This window comes from Galendromus occidentalis, unplaced genomic scaffold (assembly GCF_000255335.2).
Source record: "Galendromus occidentalis unplaced genomic scaffold, Mocc_1.1 scf7180000077477, whole genome shotgun sequence".
NCBI lineage: Eukaryota > Metazoa > Arthropoda > Arachnida > Mesostigmata > Phytoseiidae > Galendromus > Galendromus occidentalis.
The window spans coordinates 1910931-1929591 of NW_003805465.1; the positions used below are offsets into that span (position 1 = coordinate 1910931).

An 18661-nucleotide genomic window follows, 5' to 3' on the forward strand; every position below is an offset into this window, starting at 1 on the left:
TTTCGACGTCAGTCGTCGCTCGTTCGTTCTCCAGATCGGTTGGGCTGGTAAATCCTGCTTTTTGTCAGACTCAGCGAGCGAGGGAGCTAGCCACCCGACTGACTAGCACTGAGAAGCAAGCCGACAAGCGAACGGGATCCTCTTAGCGTGATTCGCTTGCTCGTTGGCTTCCGTTGGGTCTCTCGCTCTGCCCCTATGGCTCACAAGCCCGCGGTGTTATCTCTCTGCGGCAACGAATGCTGTCTACGGATGTTCTTCGGAACCCCTCGGAGAATCGGGCTGAACTTCGCAGTTCCACCGGGCTCAGTCCGTAAGAAAGTCCTCCCATCCCTTTCGCCATGTTCGTAGCCTTTTGCCGTGACTGTAGGCAACGATAACTCGTATTCTGGGCTCCCCTTGATATAAGACGTCCTAAGACGTATCTCCCTCTACCGTCAGATTCGACGCCCATGTTCGGTGGGTAGCCCTCCTGGAACCCGTCGGGGAGTGACAACAAAATCCCGCTCCCGATCGCAATGTATCGTACACACGCATCACTATTTTTTGAACTCGTTCCTCTGTCGAGGAGCAGAGTTCCTCGTTTGCTACTCCCGCGCTAGGCTGACGGAGACTCGGACCGATCCGGGCCGGGAGGAATCAGAGCTTGTCGACGGAATAGGACCGGCAACAGCATGATTATTATTATTCTGAAATTTCGTCCGATGTCTTGTCAAAGAAGCCGGAACAGAGACGGCGACACATCATCGATCTGCTTGACGCTTCCACAAAGCAAAAAACGCGATGCAGAGACCCTTGACGCTCATGCCGGGCACACGCGAGGCTGATCTCGGATGCGTCCGTCGGTTTCTGTTTCCGAATATCCGTTTCCGTCTGCAGTGCTCTCCACCGCCTCTTTGAATATTCGAAACGTTTTCAATTCTCGCCCGTCTTTTTCCTCAGCACTTGACTAGACCTCTCACTCGCAACCTCGCTCCCCTCGGGATGCAGCTGCATGTGCTCTCGCGCTGAATGTCCTTCCGTTCCTGTGTGTTTTTAGCATGGCCGCCACTGAGACGGCGGTCGTCGTTCCTCACTTGCTGACTCATCCGAAGACGAGTAGATCGGAATTTCCGGTCGCATTTCCGTTTTCCTCCGTCGTGGCTCTTTCCAGGCGGCACCGATGCTGGCAACACCTCCCAAGTTTTGTCTGCTCGAGATCCTCGTCGCCGAGAATCCTCTGGAATCCGTCATGTCCCCGATCCGACGGATAAATAATTAGGCGAGCACCCGAGTCTAGACGTACCCCTGCGGGCAGACCAGACTCACCACTCACAACGAGTTATTCCTAGATCTCGTAGAACACACGAAGACTGTGGCCTAGCAACGACGAAACGAAACGCTGAACGTTTTCCGATGAGGCTGTCAATAAAAGGTGATCCAAAGCTGACCAATCCCAAGTCAGTGCAGGCTGAAACCCTTAGGTGGACAAACAACAGAACCGAAAAAGTCGTCGATTCACAAACAGTCATTATTTTTCCTCCTGCAGGTAGTGTCAAAGCTTATCCCGTGAAGGACTAATAATTGCTTGGGGAGCCGACACAGGAGTGGAAAGAACAGTCAGGGTTGAGAGGGGGCCGTACCACGATCAGGGAAAAAGTCAGAGGATCAGAATCTTAGGCCGTCATTGGGAACTCCATAAATATTTTCATGTCGCCGCTTGGATTAAGTCCCCGCCCAGAAACCTCCACAATGAGCAGGGGAGAGACGCTTTGCTTCTGTCATGTCATCAGGATTTTCCTCTCCGTCCCTTGTCTCCCTGGTGTTCGGAGGAGGAATTCACTTGATGAATTTCCTGAGTATCCGGTGAATTGGAGAGCCAACAGAGCTCACATAGATGAGATATGCTCGGGGTGCCGCATTCTTAGCGAGAGGGCTCGCTGCAACTGCTCGCAAGGCGGTCTCAGCAGTGACGGCAACACATAAGGGATCGAAGTTCCTCCCTGAAGAGTAGGAAAGTTGCAGAATAGCCGGATATCTGCTCTGCTCACGGACAGGATTGCTCCTCTGCCACTTCTGTTCCGGAGGAAAATGCAAGCAAGCAACCGACTCACGGGCGGACGGACGGGCCGACCGAGCCAGCCGACACTCCACCTTGTAAGCAACTAGCGAGTCTGCATGTATTACGGAAATGGCAATGACTCGGGAACTAATGCCACGCTGCGTGGCAGAAACTTCGTAGGCGGTCGCGGCTGCGACGAATACGACGACGGGACGTCATGTGGGGACGCAGTAGTGGGGACGTAGGAGAATGAGTCAAGCCAGAACATGCTTGACTGCAGCTGCGACTATCCTGCGGAATGTAGCTGTAATGGAGTTTCTTGTTTTTAGCCTCGTCGCATCTTGAGCTGCTTGCTCCGCTCCACCTAGATTCTTGGCTGAATTTCGGGATTCTACCAGAAAATCCGAGGTGTGTCGCGCTCTCCGTGGGATCGAGAGGTCAGCTTGCATCCGGTCTCTCACTTCGTGACTGGACCTAAATGAGTGTATACGGAATTCCCCACCCAGACCATCAGACGATTTTCACGGCTATCGAAGACATATTTTCGGGGAATGTGACCAGTGCGAACCTCCAAATTCATGGCTGCGCAATACAGGAACCCCGTCGGAATCTTGAGCATCGCGAGGGGTTGATGGCTATATCTCGAATTCCTCAGAGAACAGTTTCATCGTCGCGGTATTCATAATCTCTTGGCAACCAATATCTGCAGTCGGGCTCATAGCATCGCCTTGTTTTAACGGCAGCCCCGGAGGTCTTGTTCCTCCGATCGCTATTCCCCGAGTGAGTTCACACATGCTTGGACTTGTTTTTCGATGGTCGAGGGCAACGCGTGACACCGGAATCGCATCGACAATGTTTCCACGGCAACAGTTATCGTAGTTATCGAGAATGATGATGCTTCCTCAAGGGGAATCGAGGAAATTTTCGGCGCTGGCCCCCTCCGCCTAATATGCAACCAAACTTGGCGCCCAGCGATAGGTCGCACCTGGGAACTTTCAGCGGAGTGGAAACGATTCCCTCCGTCAGCCCCCCGTATAACTCTCCGTCAAATACGTCGGCGCCTTGTCGACGCTGATTCACTCGTCAGTATGGAGAATCCACGGTCACAGAGCGTGGGAGGCTTGCGTGATCAGCACGAACAATTTGCTTAGGTAAGGCGGAGTCACCTTTTTTCGGCTGTGCACGGCTGTATTTAAATATCAATGGAAGCACCGTTCGGGCGGTCGATCCGCCGGTCCGTCCCTTCCTATCCGCCCGCTGCATGGCACGCTGTGAGGGGAAAAACGATGGCTTTTATGATCCATATGGTCCTGTCCTCCAGCCACGGTTATTATGAACGTTACCCTCTTTCAACAGTGACAGCCGCTGGCTCTCTCCTCTTCTCGACCGGTGACGGGGAAGCTAGGTTCTTTATGCTCAGGGATACACAACACACTGATATCAGGCCGTTTAGGACGACGTTAGAAGACAGTTGATTCCCCGTTTTTGGATAACGGATCGAAGAAGACTCGCAATGCCTCGGATGTCGGACAAAGCATTAGATAGCAGAAACCACGAAGGTTACGATACGCGCTTTGCTCATTGTGTGGTATCGGTACATTCGATATATCGTCTTCGAAACCTCCCACCATGCGGTTGGGGAGCACGATCGTATCGATTTGTCGAAATACGTGTTCCTCCTCCCCCAAATCGGCAAGACTGCGTTCCGCGCGAGAGACTCCGAGCGAACGGATGATGTCAATTAGTTCCGTCTATAATCGGCGAAGCTACTCACGACTACAGTTCGCCGCGATCAAACACTCCACTGTATTGGATTGCCTGGAATCGGAGCCACTATTCCTCCTTTTGGAATTGGACTCCGCCAGCTCTTCTCCCAAATCGCGCTTTTCTTCCCTGCGGCTTCGTGTTGGGAAGAGGCTCCTCGAGGACATCCGATGGCGTGTTATCTGATGCGTGGGTTTTGACTTACAGCTCACGCGATGAACCACATATATTGTACGTGGGCGAATAGGAGCACCGAGCTCGTCGAGAGATTCACGGGTAGAACAAAGGTACGCCGACTGGGCGGTTCGAGTAATTTATCAAAGTCCTCGCTCCCTACCTGGTACCCATTCGTGGCCGGGGAACGGAATGGGAAACCGCTGGAGGAAAAGAAACGACTGGGCCGTGGAGAAGTTTGGCGATGACATCAAACGGCAATAGGGCAAAGCAGTCCTCTTTATATGTAGCTTCGAATACCGTTTCGCCAAGTTTTACGACTTCAAATATTGTGGGCTCAGCGGAACGCTATTGTTGAGGTGCGAATGCTTGCACGACGAACAGTCTCCGATTCAGATCAGATCGAGCACAAGATACCGCGGGAGGAACCTCGACCTGCGGTCGCGCCCCTGTGAAAGATTGTGGCAGGATGTGCACCGTCATGTTGCGCGCAGTCACTTCCGCTTTCACTTCTGAACGCCAGAAGGATCGCGAGGGGTCGAAAGGGTCCAGGGGGAAATTCCATTTCGGCCAGGTCACCATTCTGAAACTCCGATACGATCCTTGCGCGCTCATCACTCGACCTTATACGGCAATGCCTCGCAGGCCTCGTGTCGAGCAACAGCACCGTGTCGTTTCTGGGAGACGACGTGTCATGTTTCTTCGCCAGACATTCTTCTATCCGTGAGGCCGCACCGAAGAGAATCATTGCTGTATCCCTCTGTACGTCATGACAGTTCCCTCGCTTCCAGGACACGAGTCCGCCAACGTGAGGATCGGCGGGCAGAGGACAGCGTTGGCCAGACCAAAGAAAAGCCTGGAGTCGGTTCGTTATCCGGGGCGTGGCCTCGTGCGATATCGCGGCCATATTAGGAGATCGTGCTTGGAATAAGACAGCGGCTCGCCAGCGTTGGTCAGTGGCTGGGGCTGAAAACTGCCGCCACGAATCTATGCCCCGATTTTCTCCTCGCTATCGTGCGCGATGGACAGGGATTCTTTTAGGAGTCGAATCACGACGGCGTCGGCCTTCTTCTTTCTTTTTTCCCATCGCTCGTCGAAAACTCATCTTCTCCCCACCATCTGGTTTCGTACTTTCGTCCATCGCATCGGTTCGGCGAACGAGATGAGCTCCGCGCGATGTTTCCGATACATTGAAGCCTTTTCGTTCTATTGGGAAAGAAAATTTCGAGAGGAAGCAAATCATTCTCGAGCATCAGCGGAAACGATTCTTGCGTTGTGGGCTCAATTGAATGCGCCCGAGCCGGAATCAGGGAAAGACGTTCGTGAGGAATCTCAATTTCTCAAGAGGCTCGCTCCCTCTGCCGATGCTCAGCACGTGGGAAATTGACCAAAGCTCAAAGCGATAGGAAGCTCAGTGAGTTCGGCCCGAGTTCATACGACGGCTCCGAACAGCTCCTTGTCCGACGATTGAGTCGCAGGACGCGATTGCAAGCTGTTGTCAGACGAGGTTTTCGGAGCCGGGTCCTTGAAGTATTTCGGCGGAGCAGCGTCCGAAATCCGATGATTCCAGGAAATTCATCGAATGCCTCCGAACCGCACAAAGAAATGTTGTAGGTCTGATGTTTCTAATGAAGGTCGAACCTTCGATTCCAGGAGCAATTTCATTTGGGAAGACCCGTGCGATGGATCATCGGGAGAGGGAGAGACCTACTTTGGCGCTTTACACTGTATAACATACATCCAGGCGTCCCGATGTTCTCTTCCGTGGACGAATCGAGAGGCGACAGCCGCTATCCTGCGACGAATCATATGGAGACATGAGGGCACTGGCTGGAAGAGCCGGATTTTTTAATAACTCGGAGCGACCATGCGGCAAGAATAAGAACTTTTTCCGTCCTTCAAAATCCGAGGCTGCGATCCCCCCCTCCCTCCTGCTCGACGGCTTCCTCGGAGGGGCCGACACTTTTAATTGAAACAGAGAAGGGACGACCTGCCATATCTCACCCATCAGAATCCGATCGACTTTCGATTTACGTCGGCTCAATTTTTGAAGCTCAAAATAGCTTTCAGTTCCGAGGCTGACTCGAAGGCTAGCCGCCCTCCTTCCCGTTTTCGAATTACTGTGTCGTCGGGAGAATCCTCTCCCTCCGAGGCCCATGTTCGGGTCGAATTTCGTCGAAACCATACCCTCGTCGGAGTTCCTTCGTCACATCGCGCAGGATCGGGGGTGAGGTCCCTGTGGACTGCTGGTCGGTGGGAAATTGAGGTCGCTGGAGGTCGAGTGCTCTGAGGGTATTTTTGCAAGATCGAGGCCGATGAAAATAATAGCTCTCATCTTTTCGAAGAGACTGAGAAAACATTGGGAGTTTCGGACATCGCCGTTCGCTCCGCCAAATCCATGCCGGAGTCTCTGATACCAAGTGAGCGCGATGGGCTGGGGCTTCCATGCTGGAATTTCTTTCGGCTCTCCGCTTCTACGAGACGGCAGTCTCGAATTTTGATTTCGTTCCCAATTCCATCAGTTGCTCAATTGCTCCTGCAGAGAAAAAAAATCTACATGTGGATGTTGCCAATTACCGGTCGTCTGATTGTTGTTCTTAGCAGGGCTCCGGTCTCGTTGTCTCAATACTGTTGAGAATGAGCGCAAAAATATTTGGTGCCCTCGTGCTTCAATTATTGGATCTCAAATACCGACGCTACAGAAGTCGACTTCTGAGCGACGGAGAGGAATCGATTCCCAGTTGAGGAATGCTAAGAATCTGCGGGGGCTCGAACATGTTTGAATCATCGAGGCAATCTCTCGCGTAGAAAACTACTGTACATACATAGATGGCCGATGTGCCCTTCGAAGATGTCGGAGTGCTTTTGCCCGAGAGGGCCCAGTCCTGACGTGTCTGAGTGATCGTCTTGGAACCTTCGGGACGAGAAACCAGAGAATCGAGCGCTCCAAAGAATACCCTTCAGGCCCGAAACTAAAGATCAACGGTCCGCGGCGAATTCCCAGACCGGCTTCATCGGAAGCCAGCGATTCTCTTGTCAGAAGTGCAATCAAAGAGAGCTCCGGGAGAGGCTGACTTCCCGATGATCTCGATGACTCGGATCAATGCTAAAGCTCCAAACCTCCGGTGTGCGAGATGGAAGGTGGAATGCCATCAACAGAAAAGACTCGAGACTCGAGACAGTACTAACTTTCTGGTCACAACTCTGACGGGAGGTTTATGAGAAACTCCCAAGCAGAGGAGTCCGCGGGAGTTCCTCATCACGGTTTATGAGCGCTCTCAGATAAATTTAATCGCATTGAGATACATATGGGACTCTTGCGCGGAAATTCGGCGACACAGGAGATGCTTGCTGTAAGGAAATCCGGAAGACAGCATCAGGGGGGAAGGTCCCATGCAGGCGCAGGCCTCTCGCGCGAAATCCGCGGGTCAATGGTGTCCTGACGAAGTCCGTCAGCGAACCCTGGTATCAAAGTCGGAAGGGCAATTACTTGCTACGAGGAAAGCCCCACGATCAATGTCGCTGATATCTGGATCGACCATCACAAACCATAGCCAACGCACAGACCCATGTAGCACCTCGGAAGAAAATCCATCGCGGCAAGCGAGAGATTACCCCATCCCCTCCAAAACCTGGGACTCGAATGAATTTTCTGGAATGCGGTCTCCCCTTAGGATCGAGCCTCCTTTGCTCTGCAGGGGACTCTGAACGCAAGGAGAAGGCGATGCTGTCTCGCAACATAAATATTTTTTTATTGTTTATTCACAGTACTTCAATGTTGATTCAGTACAGTTTTTCCTTTTTTTTTCCACTCGATCATTCTCATCCTTCAAGTTTTATCTTAAATATATAATACAACTAACCGACTAATGAGGCGACTCCGCACTCTCTCAACATCGTGCTAAAAGCAAATATTCTCAACTTCATGACCGACGCTGTGGGTTTGTTTCTGGCGATCTCGGACTCGCTATTACTCATTCTTACCTTATTCGTAATAATTCTCCCTGACGTACTCCAATCTACGTATGTACAAACTCCGTTTCATTCCGATTCGGCGAATTCTTCTCTCATTTGGCCAAGCGACTGAATTATTAGGATAGTCATTGGAAGCAAGCGAAACATCCGTCATCTCAGAAGCTCGTCTGCAGACATTTCTCCCCCAATCTGGATCCGCAATAGGTTAAAATGTACCCGTTTGTCCTCGCAGGTACAGAAAATTCCGGTTCTCATCATTGGCGGTATGCTGCACTTGGCATCGGACCGAAAGTTGATTCCGGGCCCGGGCATTCTTACCAACTTCGAAGCATAAAAAACATCATTACTGTTTTTAACGTAAAATACAGATGCTCCCGAAGTAGGAAACAATGAGGTACCCGCGGAACCGTTGATGTCGAAGCGCAACGTCTGCTTGGAATGAGAGGATCGAATCTTTTTGGAGGGGAGACATTGACATCGATTTAAAAACCTCTCCTCCCTTCCGGTCACTTGCTCATACAATCAATCGCTCACTCTTCCTTTCATTCGCTCGGTCGGAAAATCAGCAGACTCGCGAGTTTTCCCGTACAACAGGGTCTGCCGGACGTCTTCGCGAGCTCCACCCAATGCGCGGGAACCGCTCGCCGCATATTTTTCGGGGAAACCACGTGCCAGCTTAACTAATACTCTTGTGAACTCCAGTCTCAAGTTTGTACAAACTCCAATAATTACTGGTTCACCGTATATACAGCAGCTTCACTAAGCGGCAGCGTTCCAAACTACAACGCCCGTACTTAAGCATTTATCCAGAAATTTAGTAACTACTAGATGTGCTAGCACCAAACGACCTCTCCCAGACTATTCTCACCATCTGTTGCGTTCCTTTTGCTTTTCTTCGGACACCCTTCGTACCGCAAGTCCATGCAGTCTCGCTCCTGCGGGACTTGCGGAATATCTACGGCTTTCGATACTTTGTTCATGGATGCTTTGAAAGCAAAATCTTTCATCTCTTGATTGACCATCGTATTCAAGATCTTACCGCGACTCGAACCTACATCAGCCTCCTGTCCCAAATTGTTCATCTTCGGCAGCCGGAGGTTGTTGAGGTTGCTCGGAGCGTCGCGCAAATACGGCTTGGTCATAATGATGTTCGAATCTGGAGATTTCTGGGAGAAAATTTTGTACGAGCACACCAGCACGGCGACCAGTAAGAGGAGTACCAACACGGCGGTGGCGATCAGGAAGGCGGTCACCGTTTTCTGACTTTCGGAGAGATCCTTGAATTGAGAAGCTTCGCTCACGAGAACCTTGTGAACAGCGTTGAGGATCGAAGAGTTTGTTCGACCTTCTTTGATCGTTCTCGCTAGTCGATCAGCTTGCAAAGCTGCCACTAGTTGCTCATCGTTCTGCGCCGAATCGACGAGAATCTCAATTTCGCGATGAGATTTCGCCACGCATCCGACGAGGAGATCCGGTGCGGGCTGCGAGGACAGAACCCGTCGCACGTGAGCGCAGATAGCTTCGACAGTGAAGCCGGTCACATCGGCACTCGGAACGAAGTCGAGAGCTATTCTGGCTGCGCAGCCCGAAATATCTTCAGGGCCACATCTGTCTGTGAAGCTCATCGGCCTGATGTGTTTCAGGTTCGGAGTAGGACGGCACTCGGCGTGAGGTTTGCACGGTGGGATGAAGCACGGCTCGTTCGCCGTGCTGTAGCATTGCTCCTCGGCTTTCTGCAAGGATGATTCAGGCAAAAATTAGTACATCCAGTGTAAATGGAGACGATTGGAATTCCCTATGGACCCCGTGCGCTACACGGATAATTCGGGACCACGTGCGCACTGAGCCCGCGTGAGCGGCTACCTGAACGTATCGGCGAGCTCGTCGCATACTTACAGGGCAAGAATTGTAAGGATCCTTCGAATCGCACTCATCCAATTCGCAGAGTCCTCTCTCGCAGATGACCTGACTCCCTTCGAAACATTTACAAGTGCTGCATTCATGCCGTTCGCTCCAAACTTCTCCGACGAGATGTTTCCGCTTGGCGTAAAAGCATGCGGAAGGAGACGGTTTAACTACCATAATTTCGCAGTTTCGACCTCTCCGGCTCGGCGGACAGACACATCGGTAGTCGTTGACCTATTGAGAAAATTACACTTAGTCTCGTTCGGGGAACATCAGGAGCAAGGGTGGAGATGAATCATTATGGTGCGGCTCGATTAAAGAGCCAGGCTCTTACTCACCAAGTCTTTACAAGTGCCGCCCCCATGACAAGGATTTGAAGCACATTCATCGATGTCGAGGCGGCAGTCGGCTCCGCTGTATCCCGGGAGACATTCACACTGGAACCTGTTGATACCGTCGATGCAAGTTGCGTTATGGAAACAGGTTGCTTCCAAGCAGTCATCCACGTCTGAAAAAGATGAAGACTCGATCTAAGGACCGATGCGAGCACGAGTATCTTCTCAGAAACACTCAACAGCTTTTAAGCTCGATTAGGCCAGGTGCGCAACGAGATACTCACTGTGTTCACACAGGGGTCCCGTGAAACCCTCGGGACACCAGCACTGGTATTCGTCGTTTTCGAGATTGACGCACGTGGCACCGTTCTTGCACGGAGTCGACTCGCAGGCCAGATGGCGTTTCCGCTGACAGCGATGCCCAATATAATCTGGAGGGCATACGCACACGAAGGATGACCCGAGTTCTTGGCAAGTTCCTGCGTTAGCGAGAAACGTCGATTAGTTTTGTCATGAGGAAAAATGCGCTTTTGACTTTCGTTCCTGCTTTCCCTATTATAAGCATAGAAGAGCGCCGCGTCGTCGATATCAGAGATGGATACGAACCTCCGTTAGCACAGGTGTTCTCGTCGCAATGACTGGTGGTCAGATTGCAATGGCGACCCTTGAAACCCTGGGGGCACCTGCAGATGAAATCATCCTCTATCGCCGTGCACTCTCCCCTATGACACGGCGAGCTCGTGCACGCATCGATCATCTCTTCACAACGTTCTCCCGTGAAACCAGGTCGGCAAACGCAACTGTAATCGTCCACTCGGTCAAGGCAAGTGGCGCCGTTGGCACAGGGTGACGACTCGCAATCGTTGATATCTGCGACAGAGATACAGGTCGTTAGTGTCTCTTCTTCGGAAGAAGAATGTACCCAACTCTTCCATTTCCATCGTCCCGAGCATCGATGTTCCCTTTGTGCGACTCGGTTGCTCGATACTCACTTATATGGCACGCGGCTCCGGTGTAGCCTGCGTCGCACACGCAAGCGAATTCACCCGGATTCTTGTTCGCATCGGTCGACGAGACGCATCTACCGTGAGCTCCGCAAACTCTCGTCTTGATGAACTCCGCCCGACCCGAAGATGGCTGACTAACGGCCACGACGCATTCGTCATATTCGACTGCAACGAATGAAAATAAGTTAGACCGGTCCCGTAGCGGGGACATGCGGGAAGAAAGTTGAGCGAAACTTCCTCTCTGGATTTCTTACGTTTAGTCTGCGGACGTAGTCCATTGGCTGTCAGCTCACAGTTTCGCCCAAATCTGTTTTCGGGACACGCGGAGCATCTGTGTTTGCCGCTGGCCAGAACCGCGCAAGTTCCGCCGTTACAGGGGTCTGGCTGGCAGGGATCCGCCTTTATCTCACACTGTTTCCCGGCGAAACCTTCGGGACAGCGACAGTGCCATCCTCCGCGATTGGAGAAGCATGTCCCTCCATTCAGACATCGGTACTGGTGGCAGGTGTCAGCGGGAAGGGAGCAGTTTGTGCCTTCCCATCCCGCGGCACAAGTGCAGCTGTAACTCCCCATTCGGTTGGTACAGACGGAGCCATGCAGACAGGGTTCTAGCTCCGCGCACTCGTCGATATCTGCAGAGTTCGAGAGCCACGATTAGCGACCGTCTCGGTCGGGTCCAGCGGGGCAAGTCGTTTCCGCTCTTTCTGAGTTCAGTGAAGAGACAAGAGGGCTCAATAAATGTATAATGAAGAAGGAAGGAGCCAAGCCTCACCGAATTGGCAATTATGACCGGTCCATCCACGCGGACACTTGCACACAGCCTCACCCCTGGAGTTCGGCGAGCAGCGTCCACCGTTCAGGCAAGGATTGCTAGCGCAACTCGCCCTCCCAGAGATGTCTAGGAGGGGACACGAATTTATTAATAAAGGGAAATCAAGATGGAAACGCGACATATTGCGGAGAGATAAAGAGAGAGGTAGCATTCTCTCGACGTACCATTGGAACAAGTCTCGCCAAGCCAGCCAGGGAGGCAATCGCATTTGAAGTCGGTTCCGTTATTTATTTCAGAGCAGCTCCCACCGTTCTGGCAGACGGGCTGGCCATCTCCACGGACGCATGGCCTGGAGAAATAATTACGCTTGTTAGAGTCCCCAGCACATCTCCTCGGAAAGGCCTCATCGGTCGGGAGATATTCATGCACCGAGCTCGCTTACTTGTAGTACTTGATCATTTCTCCGTCGAGCTCACAATTCCTCCCAAAGAAACCGTCCGGACAACTGCATTGATACTGGTCGGGATTTGTGTTCCTGAAATTGTATAATCCAATTTGATCGCCGATCGATTCCGAGATTTATTGTAGGGACTCACCGTTGCGAGCCGCAGATCGGTCAGATCAACGTGAATAATAATCGCTCAAAGAATCCGCCGCTACGTACCTGCATACACCGTTGTTCTTGCACGGTTGACTTCGTCCACAAACGTCGAGATCTTGATCACATAGGGCGCCGCCCCAGTTTCGCTCGCATTCACAGGTGAAAGGTTTACCCTACGACGAGGAGCGGAAACATCTAAGACCGAATCCCGATTGGAGTACCGGAACGCCGATAATGCTCGCGTCCCTCTGAGATATCGCGTAGATCTGACGCTTCGAAACATTTTTCTCTCAAGCAAAAACTCACCGGGGCGCAAGAGCCGTGTTTGCAGTTGGGGTACGGAACGCAAACGGAGCAGTTCCGACCAGTCCAACCCGGCCGGCATGAACATCGGCCTGGGGCCTCGCAGACGCTGCGATCCGCATCGCAGAACTCGCACACGGGACGCTCGCAATGATGGTCAGTCCAACCATCGAGACATCTGAATGGAATCAAGACCGTTTACAGAGCCCCTTCGATATCGGCCGGTCGAGAGCCAGGAGACAGAGGAGGGAACATCTTTTAGATCTGTGATTGCAATCCTCCCGCGGTCTGATAGCAACTCGACTGGAAAAAAGCGAAGTTTCACTAACTTTTTCTCGCCGTTCTCGTCGCAGCTCCAGTGGCCATACTTGTCGTCCCGTGGATAGCAGATTTTTGAGCAGTCCTGAGAGTTTGAATCGTTAAAGCGTCGATACGGATACAATGTCGAGGGTGATCGAATACTAGTGACATCTAAGAATGTATCATATTCCAAGCAAATCGTAGGTCGCATGATTCTTCACTCAGGATTGATCTATCCGTGCGTGACCCGAATCGAATCAAGCCTACGAGCGAGGTAATTCAAGTTCTTACCTTCGTGAAGTGGTTTTCGGCACAGCGCACTCGTATCTTGTAAATAACCGTTGCTGTATCGTAGACGCCCTGCAAGGACGAAACTATCAGTGGGACGTGGTTCCAAACATTTATTTTCATTTATTATCATTTACTAACAGTAACAAAGACTTCATGATTCAATGGGGAGACTTTCGAGTAATTTGCGATGCGATTTTCACTGAGAAAAATCGCATTCCCATCCTTGTCGATTATGAGATTTCGTTCTATGTAGAACCGTGTTTCTGGATTTCTCGAGAGAAATGTTCTCCGCTCAAACTTACATCTGGAGTTCTTACCTTTCCGTGTCGACTATCGACTCCTTGGAACTCCAGAGACGACGTTATGTTGGCTTTGTAAGAAACGCGGTCGATGAGCGGATCGTTGCCTGGAACGTTCGCAAAACTTCGCCTTAGAGAAAACGGAATGATAAATGATACGACGAAGCAGAAAGGCGCGTGCGCTAGGGTCCGTTGTGATGTGCGTATAACATCTGCTGCTTTCGAAATCGACACGGAAGATTATGTCTCAGATTTCGCGGCCGATGTAATGAATTGCAGTGACTGATTGATTGTTTTTGTCTCTTGCGCGAGGAAATGTCTTCGAGTGCGAGCCCGTCTGAGATTGAAGGAGCAAGGTCGTCATGGACATCACTCTCAATGTGACGCTGCCGCCGAGGCGGCCATCGTGACTGCATAGCCATCGTAATCATCCAGATCGAAGACAGAGTTCAAGCCGAAGAAAAAATGTGAAGATCGTTATCTCAGAGAAATTTACAGCTACTAATCGGGTCGTCTCGAGAAAATATCTATCCGCGAGCATGTTACAAGAGAAAGCGAGATCTCTCAAATTCCACCAGGTGGGTAGGGTCGTTATCGAATCGTCGTTAGATTTTTGATTTTTTACTCCGAATCTTCGAATTCTAGTATCGTCAGCGGACGACGAACGCGAGAAAGTCATGGGGGATAACGAGCTCCTCTCCGATTAGATCTGCGCCCGAGAGCCACTTTGATGTAGTGCAAACACTCAAATAAAAAATCCTCACTGGAGTCACGCGGAAGTGAATCCTCAGTCCACCAGAGAAGCCGAGCCGAAATCGAGCGCCGGAGATTAACATGCAGCGGGCGCGTGCCACTCCCATATCGAAATTCGATACCTGCAGGAAACGCAGCAAGAACTCATGCCGGAGGATCGGTAAGTTCGCGCTGCTCGGTCCCGAAATATGATTTTTGAGAGCAAAAATTTGTTTAAAACTCCATTGAATGAGCGCGATGTCCCGTTGCGGGAATGCCGGGCGTGAGTCCGCGCGTTTGGCCTTGACCTCCACTTGTGAGTTGTGATGTAACGACCTCATCCGATCGCCCGTCTTTCCTTTATGCTGCTTCATGGACTCCCCGTATTTCTCGCCAGATTTCTGAGCCGATTCTCTGTCTCGGCGATCCGCGCAATCCTCTGAACACAAGCCGCTGGACTGAGGAGTCGCGAATCGATATACAGAGGTGACAATAATTAAAATGCCAAACATTTCTCGGCAACTCTTAACTTCATCCTGAATCAACATTGCTAGGAATTCGTATTAAGAAGTGCCGTGCGGAGAATCCCGCTCCGAACATGTTACGTCTTTTTGTCAAAACGTTGCTTGCCTCTACCGAGGCGACAGGTGGCAGCGCGCTACCAATGGCCAGATGGTGTCCGCATGGAAGACGTCGGACGTTTCTCCGAGAGATGAAGGAGTTATTCCCCTCTGCGGAGCGAAGTTCATTCGACCATGGGCTGCTCCGACAGAACCGACCGCACATCGGAAAACAAAGCGAGCGATCGCTAACATTTTTAGGATCCGATCCACATCTCAACGAATATTTCGCGAGGTTTCGAATTTTCGAAGTGGATTACGGCACATTCAAAATCGGGGGGAGCGAGAAAGAAAGAAGAAGTCGGGGGAGAGCGCCGCCCGAGCACGCTCTCCAAACGACCTGCAAACGAGGATAAATTGAATCTTTGCAGACTCATGATAGCTCATTTCGCCCTTTGTGCTTGATTTCACCTTCGGAAAAAGGGTGTGGGAGTAAGCTCGGGAATTCATCTGAAGCTCAAACAAGAGGAGTTCATTTTTTTCGTTTTCTGAAGGTTAACATAACTCTTCTTGTTGACGGCATTCACTAGAGCCGCAGCGGCTGTCGAGCGCTGGCAGAGAATTCCCGCGCCAGATGAACGAGATCACAACGATCTTCTTAACGACATGCTTCCAGTGAGCATGAACGTAAGCGTGCGCTTTCAATTAAAAGATCATCATAGCTTGAATCACGACAAAAAGTCATCGATTCGCCGCTGATCAATGCAGACGGTCTCAGTTTGATTAGCATCGCGAGCCCTGCCCAACAAATTGTCGATCTATCGGCCGATCCGAAATGGCCTATCGTCGGGAAATATTGTGACGCGCTGTGAAAGTGTCAGCAGAAACCCTGATTGCGGTCTCGGAGTCGAGGACCCGAGCGCTCGCGGCCTCAGAGTCATATAGTGGCGGTCACAGCGAGTCCGACCCCGTAAAGTAGGAGACACGCCCCAAACATCTCTGCAATCGTTGACCCCGAGATCCTTGCATCAGTCGTGTGGCCGAGGAACATACAGCCACCTCGTGCAGTTGTCACCCGTTTCGCTCGTAGTCAGTAGCCGGGCAGCGATACCTCTACCACCCACGCCTTTCGAAGTCCCTTGCGATACAAACTTCCCTAACTAGCTTACTTAAACTGTTGGAGGACAATGAGTGTCAATGCAAGTCGAAGCAGACCGGATCACAATTGACCTTCGTCGAATCTCGGGGGAGGCTCAGCTCGATCATGCCTGTATCTGGACCGATTTTTCCACCATCTAACGGCGAGCACCTCGGGAAGTCATAAGAGTTCATAAACGAGTGCGGGAGAAACACTGAGCGCCGAGTCGAAAGACTCGCAACCGGTAGGCCTCTAGCGCTCCATCTCCACCGCAATCTGCCCCGCTGGAGCTGCGGCGCTCCAGCTTTCTCGAAATCGCCGGAACGGGGTTCGAGAAACCACGTTCCGTTTGCACAGGGGAACGAGACTTGTCCTCTGGCTGCATGTGTCGACAGCACATCGAGGTAATTTTGTGGCCGATTCGGATTTCGAATTCTGTCGCCGGCAAGGTCTGGTCCATCCGCATGGGCTCCGCTATTTTTTTGTCCACCAATCTCGGTTAAGAGTTTATATTCTTGTCGTTCCTTGTTTCTGAATGCATTCTCATAAGTGACGGAGCGGCTCGATGCTTCGTTCGCTGTAGTTTCGAAAAAACAGGTAGGAAGAAAATATCAAGCCTTCAGTGAAACAGCAGCAGGTCGGCGAGGTATCTGCCACAGAAAATCCGCCTCCCATAGAAATGTAACAAGTCTTTTTTCGAAGTTAAAGAAGAAGAGAGATCGATCACTCGACACACGGACCTGTTTAATCTCATTAAGCTTTCTAAATGCCATTCTGAGGTCCTCTGACAGACGCGCTTGAGAAAACTTTGCCTCATCCTTTGCTTCGACTTTTTTTGGCTTGAAATCGAACTGGTCAGATGGGATAGGGTCAGAGTATCCTCGGCGGGCTTGAGCATCTTCTCACGGGCGAGCGCGGTGGAGGGGCACATGCTCTCTGAGTTACTTCGTGATGCTGCCTTCCATTCGATTTCGATGCTCGAAGTTGGTCCGAACGAAGATACGACAATGCCGCCAATGGCGTAACGGGGATCGCGCGCGACCGATGGAAAACGTCGAATGCACAAATTTTTTTTCGGACATTTTTGGCTTCTCCGTTCAGTTCGCAGAGGGGAGTGCTCCATCTTAGCTTCGGCTTCCCGAGTTTGAAATGTCATTTAGAGCAGGGCCCGAGAGAGTCAAACAAGTGAGCAAACAGTGCATCCATCCTGATTTTGTGTCCATGCCTCTGTGCTTCGACAACGCATTGGCTCCCGCTCGTCCGTGGATCGATCCTACCCATCGCGTTTGACACCGACGATCAGGTAATCCGTCAATCCTTCGGTCGAGGAACTATTGACGTCTGTCGTTTCTAATAACCTCAGCTTATTCAATATTCTGTTCCTTCGCTTTTGCTGCTCGGCTTTGTTTTTCTTCGACCAATGGAAACCCAGTTCAGTGTGCGATAGAGCTGGGCGCAGAACTCACACGATTCGCAATGCAGGCGGAAGCCAGCTTAGGAACGATGCTCCCCATGATTATGTATCTCCACAGCAAACGGAACCCATTCGAGGACTCCTTAGACATTTGAACAGAAGTCGGCCTACCAAACTTCGATCCGGACTCGGAACCTATCTAGGTGGGACGTAGGACCTTCGACGGTAAAATCGGAGATGAGGAAAACTTTTTACTTACGTCGATCAGTCACATCTCGATCTCGGTGCAAGACATCCAGCACAAGGGTGAATGTTTCCTGGAAGAGAAAACGCATTTTAGGAACAGGTGAGCTCTTCAATGACCGGAGGAGTTGAATTTCCCCCTACGGCCGACATCTGAGGCAATTTCGTACGTTTTGAACCCCTCAAGAGCCTTTCCGAGATGAGATGACTCCGTGTACGACGAGCTTCTTCTCCGTATTCCTTTCCAAAGCCGATTCAATTATCGAATAGCACGACGGAAACATCGACCACGCTCGCTCGTACGCTAGCCTCAGAATGAACTAGATTCTTCATGCGTGATTATGCGAACTCATGTCAGCGCGGATAGTCCTGCCGGCGCGTTGTCGATAAGAATGGCTTCGGTGTCTGAGCGAAGCTTCATCGATTACAGAATACCCACCTAATTACAGCAACAAAGCAGCCACTGTATTATTATATCGTTAGACTAATGATTTCATACGGATTGAAAACGCTGCACGGTAGCCCTCCAGCATCCGAATGACACGCCGCGGCCGCCGTAATCGCTCCAACGTTGAGCGTAGTAATACATAGACAGTGACGATGTCGGCGCCTTAGCAAAAGTTGTGAATCTGTGAATGGGCCTCTTCTCTTGAACGGAATCGAAAATTGTTTCACTCGACCAGACAAGATTTTGCCTGTGGATCCCGACAAGCTTTTCGGCTGTCCGTACGGAACTACCGGTCAAGCGGATTGTTCGCGGGCAAAAGATCACAGGGACAGAGTAGCGTCGGCGGCAAAAAAATGCCTCTG

The 18661-nt window shown here is 51.3% G+C and overlaps 1 protein-coding gene across 1 annotated transcript in view; it reads right to left on the reverse strand.

The window, feature by feature from the left end:
- Positions 1-8784: 8784 nt before the first annotated feature.
- LOC100909370 (protein jagged-1) overlaps positions 8785-18661 on the reverse strand; it is a 42508-nt gene continuing 32631 nt past the window's right edge. The window contains exons 4-19 of the mRNA XM_018640245.1: positions 17868-17925; positions 13783-13871; positions 13466-13534; positions 13204-13277; positions 12878-13052; positions 12635-12744; positions 12413-12505; positions 12195-12319; positions 11971-12096; positions 11453-11830; positions 11184-11363; positions 10798-11061; positions 10476-10670; positions 10195-10364; positions 9848-10090; positions 8785-9684 (exon numbers count right to left, since the gene is read on the reverse strand). Coding sequence (XP_018495761.1) covers positions 8785-9684; positions 9848-10090; positions 10195-10364; positions 10476-10670; positions 10798-11061; positions 11184-11363; positions 11453-11830; positions 11971-12096; positions 12195-12319; positions 12413-12505; positions 12635-12744; positions 12878-13052; positions 13204-13277; positions 13466-13534; positions 13783-13871; positions 17868-17925 — 3249 coding nt within the window. The remainder of the gene's footprint in view (positions 9685-9847; positions 10091-10194; positions 10365-10475; positions 10671-10797; positions 11062-11183; positions 11364-11452; positions 11831-11970; positions 12097-12194; positions 12320-12412; positions 12506-12634; positions 12745-12877; positions 13053-13203; positions 13278-13465; positions 13535-13782; positions 13872-17867; positions 17926-18661) is intronic.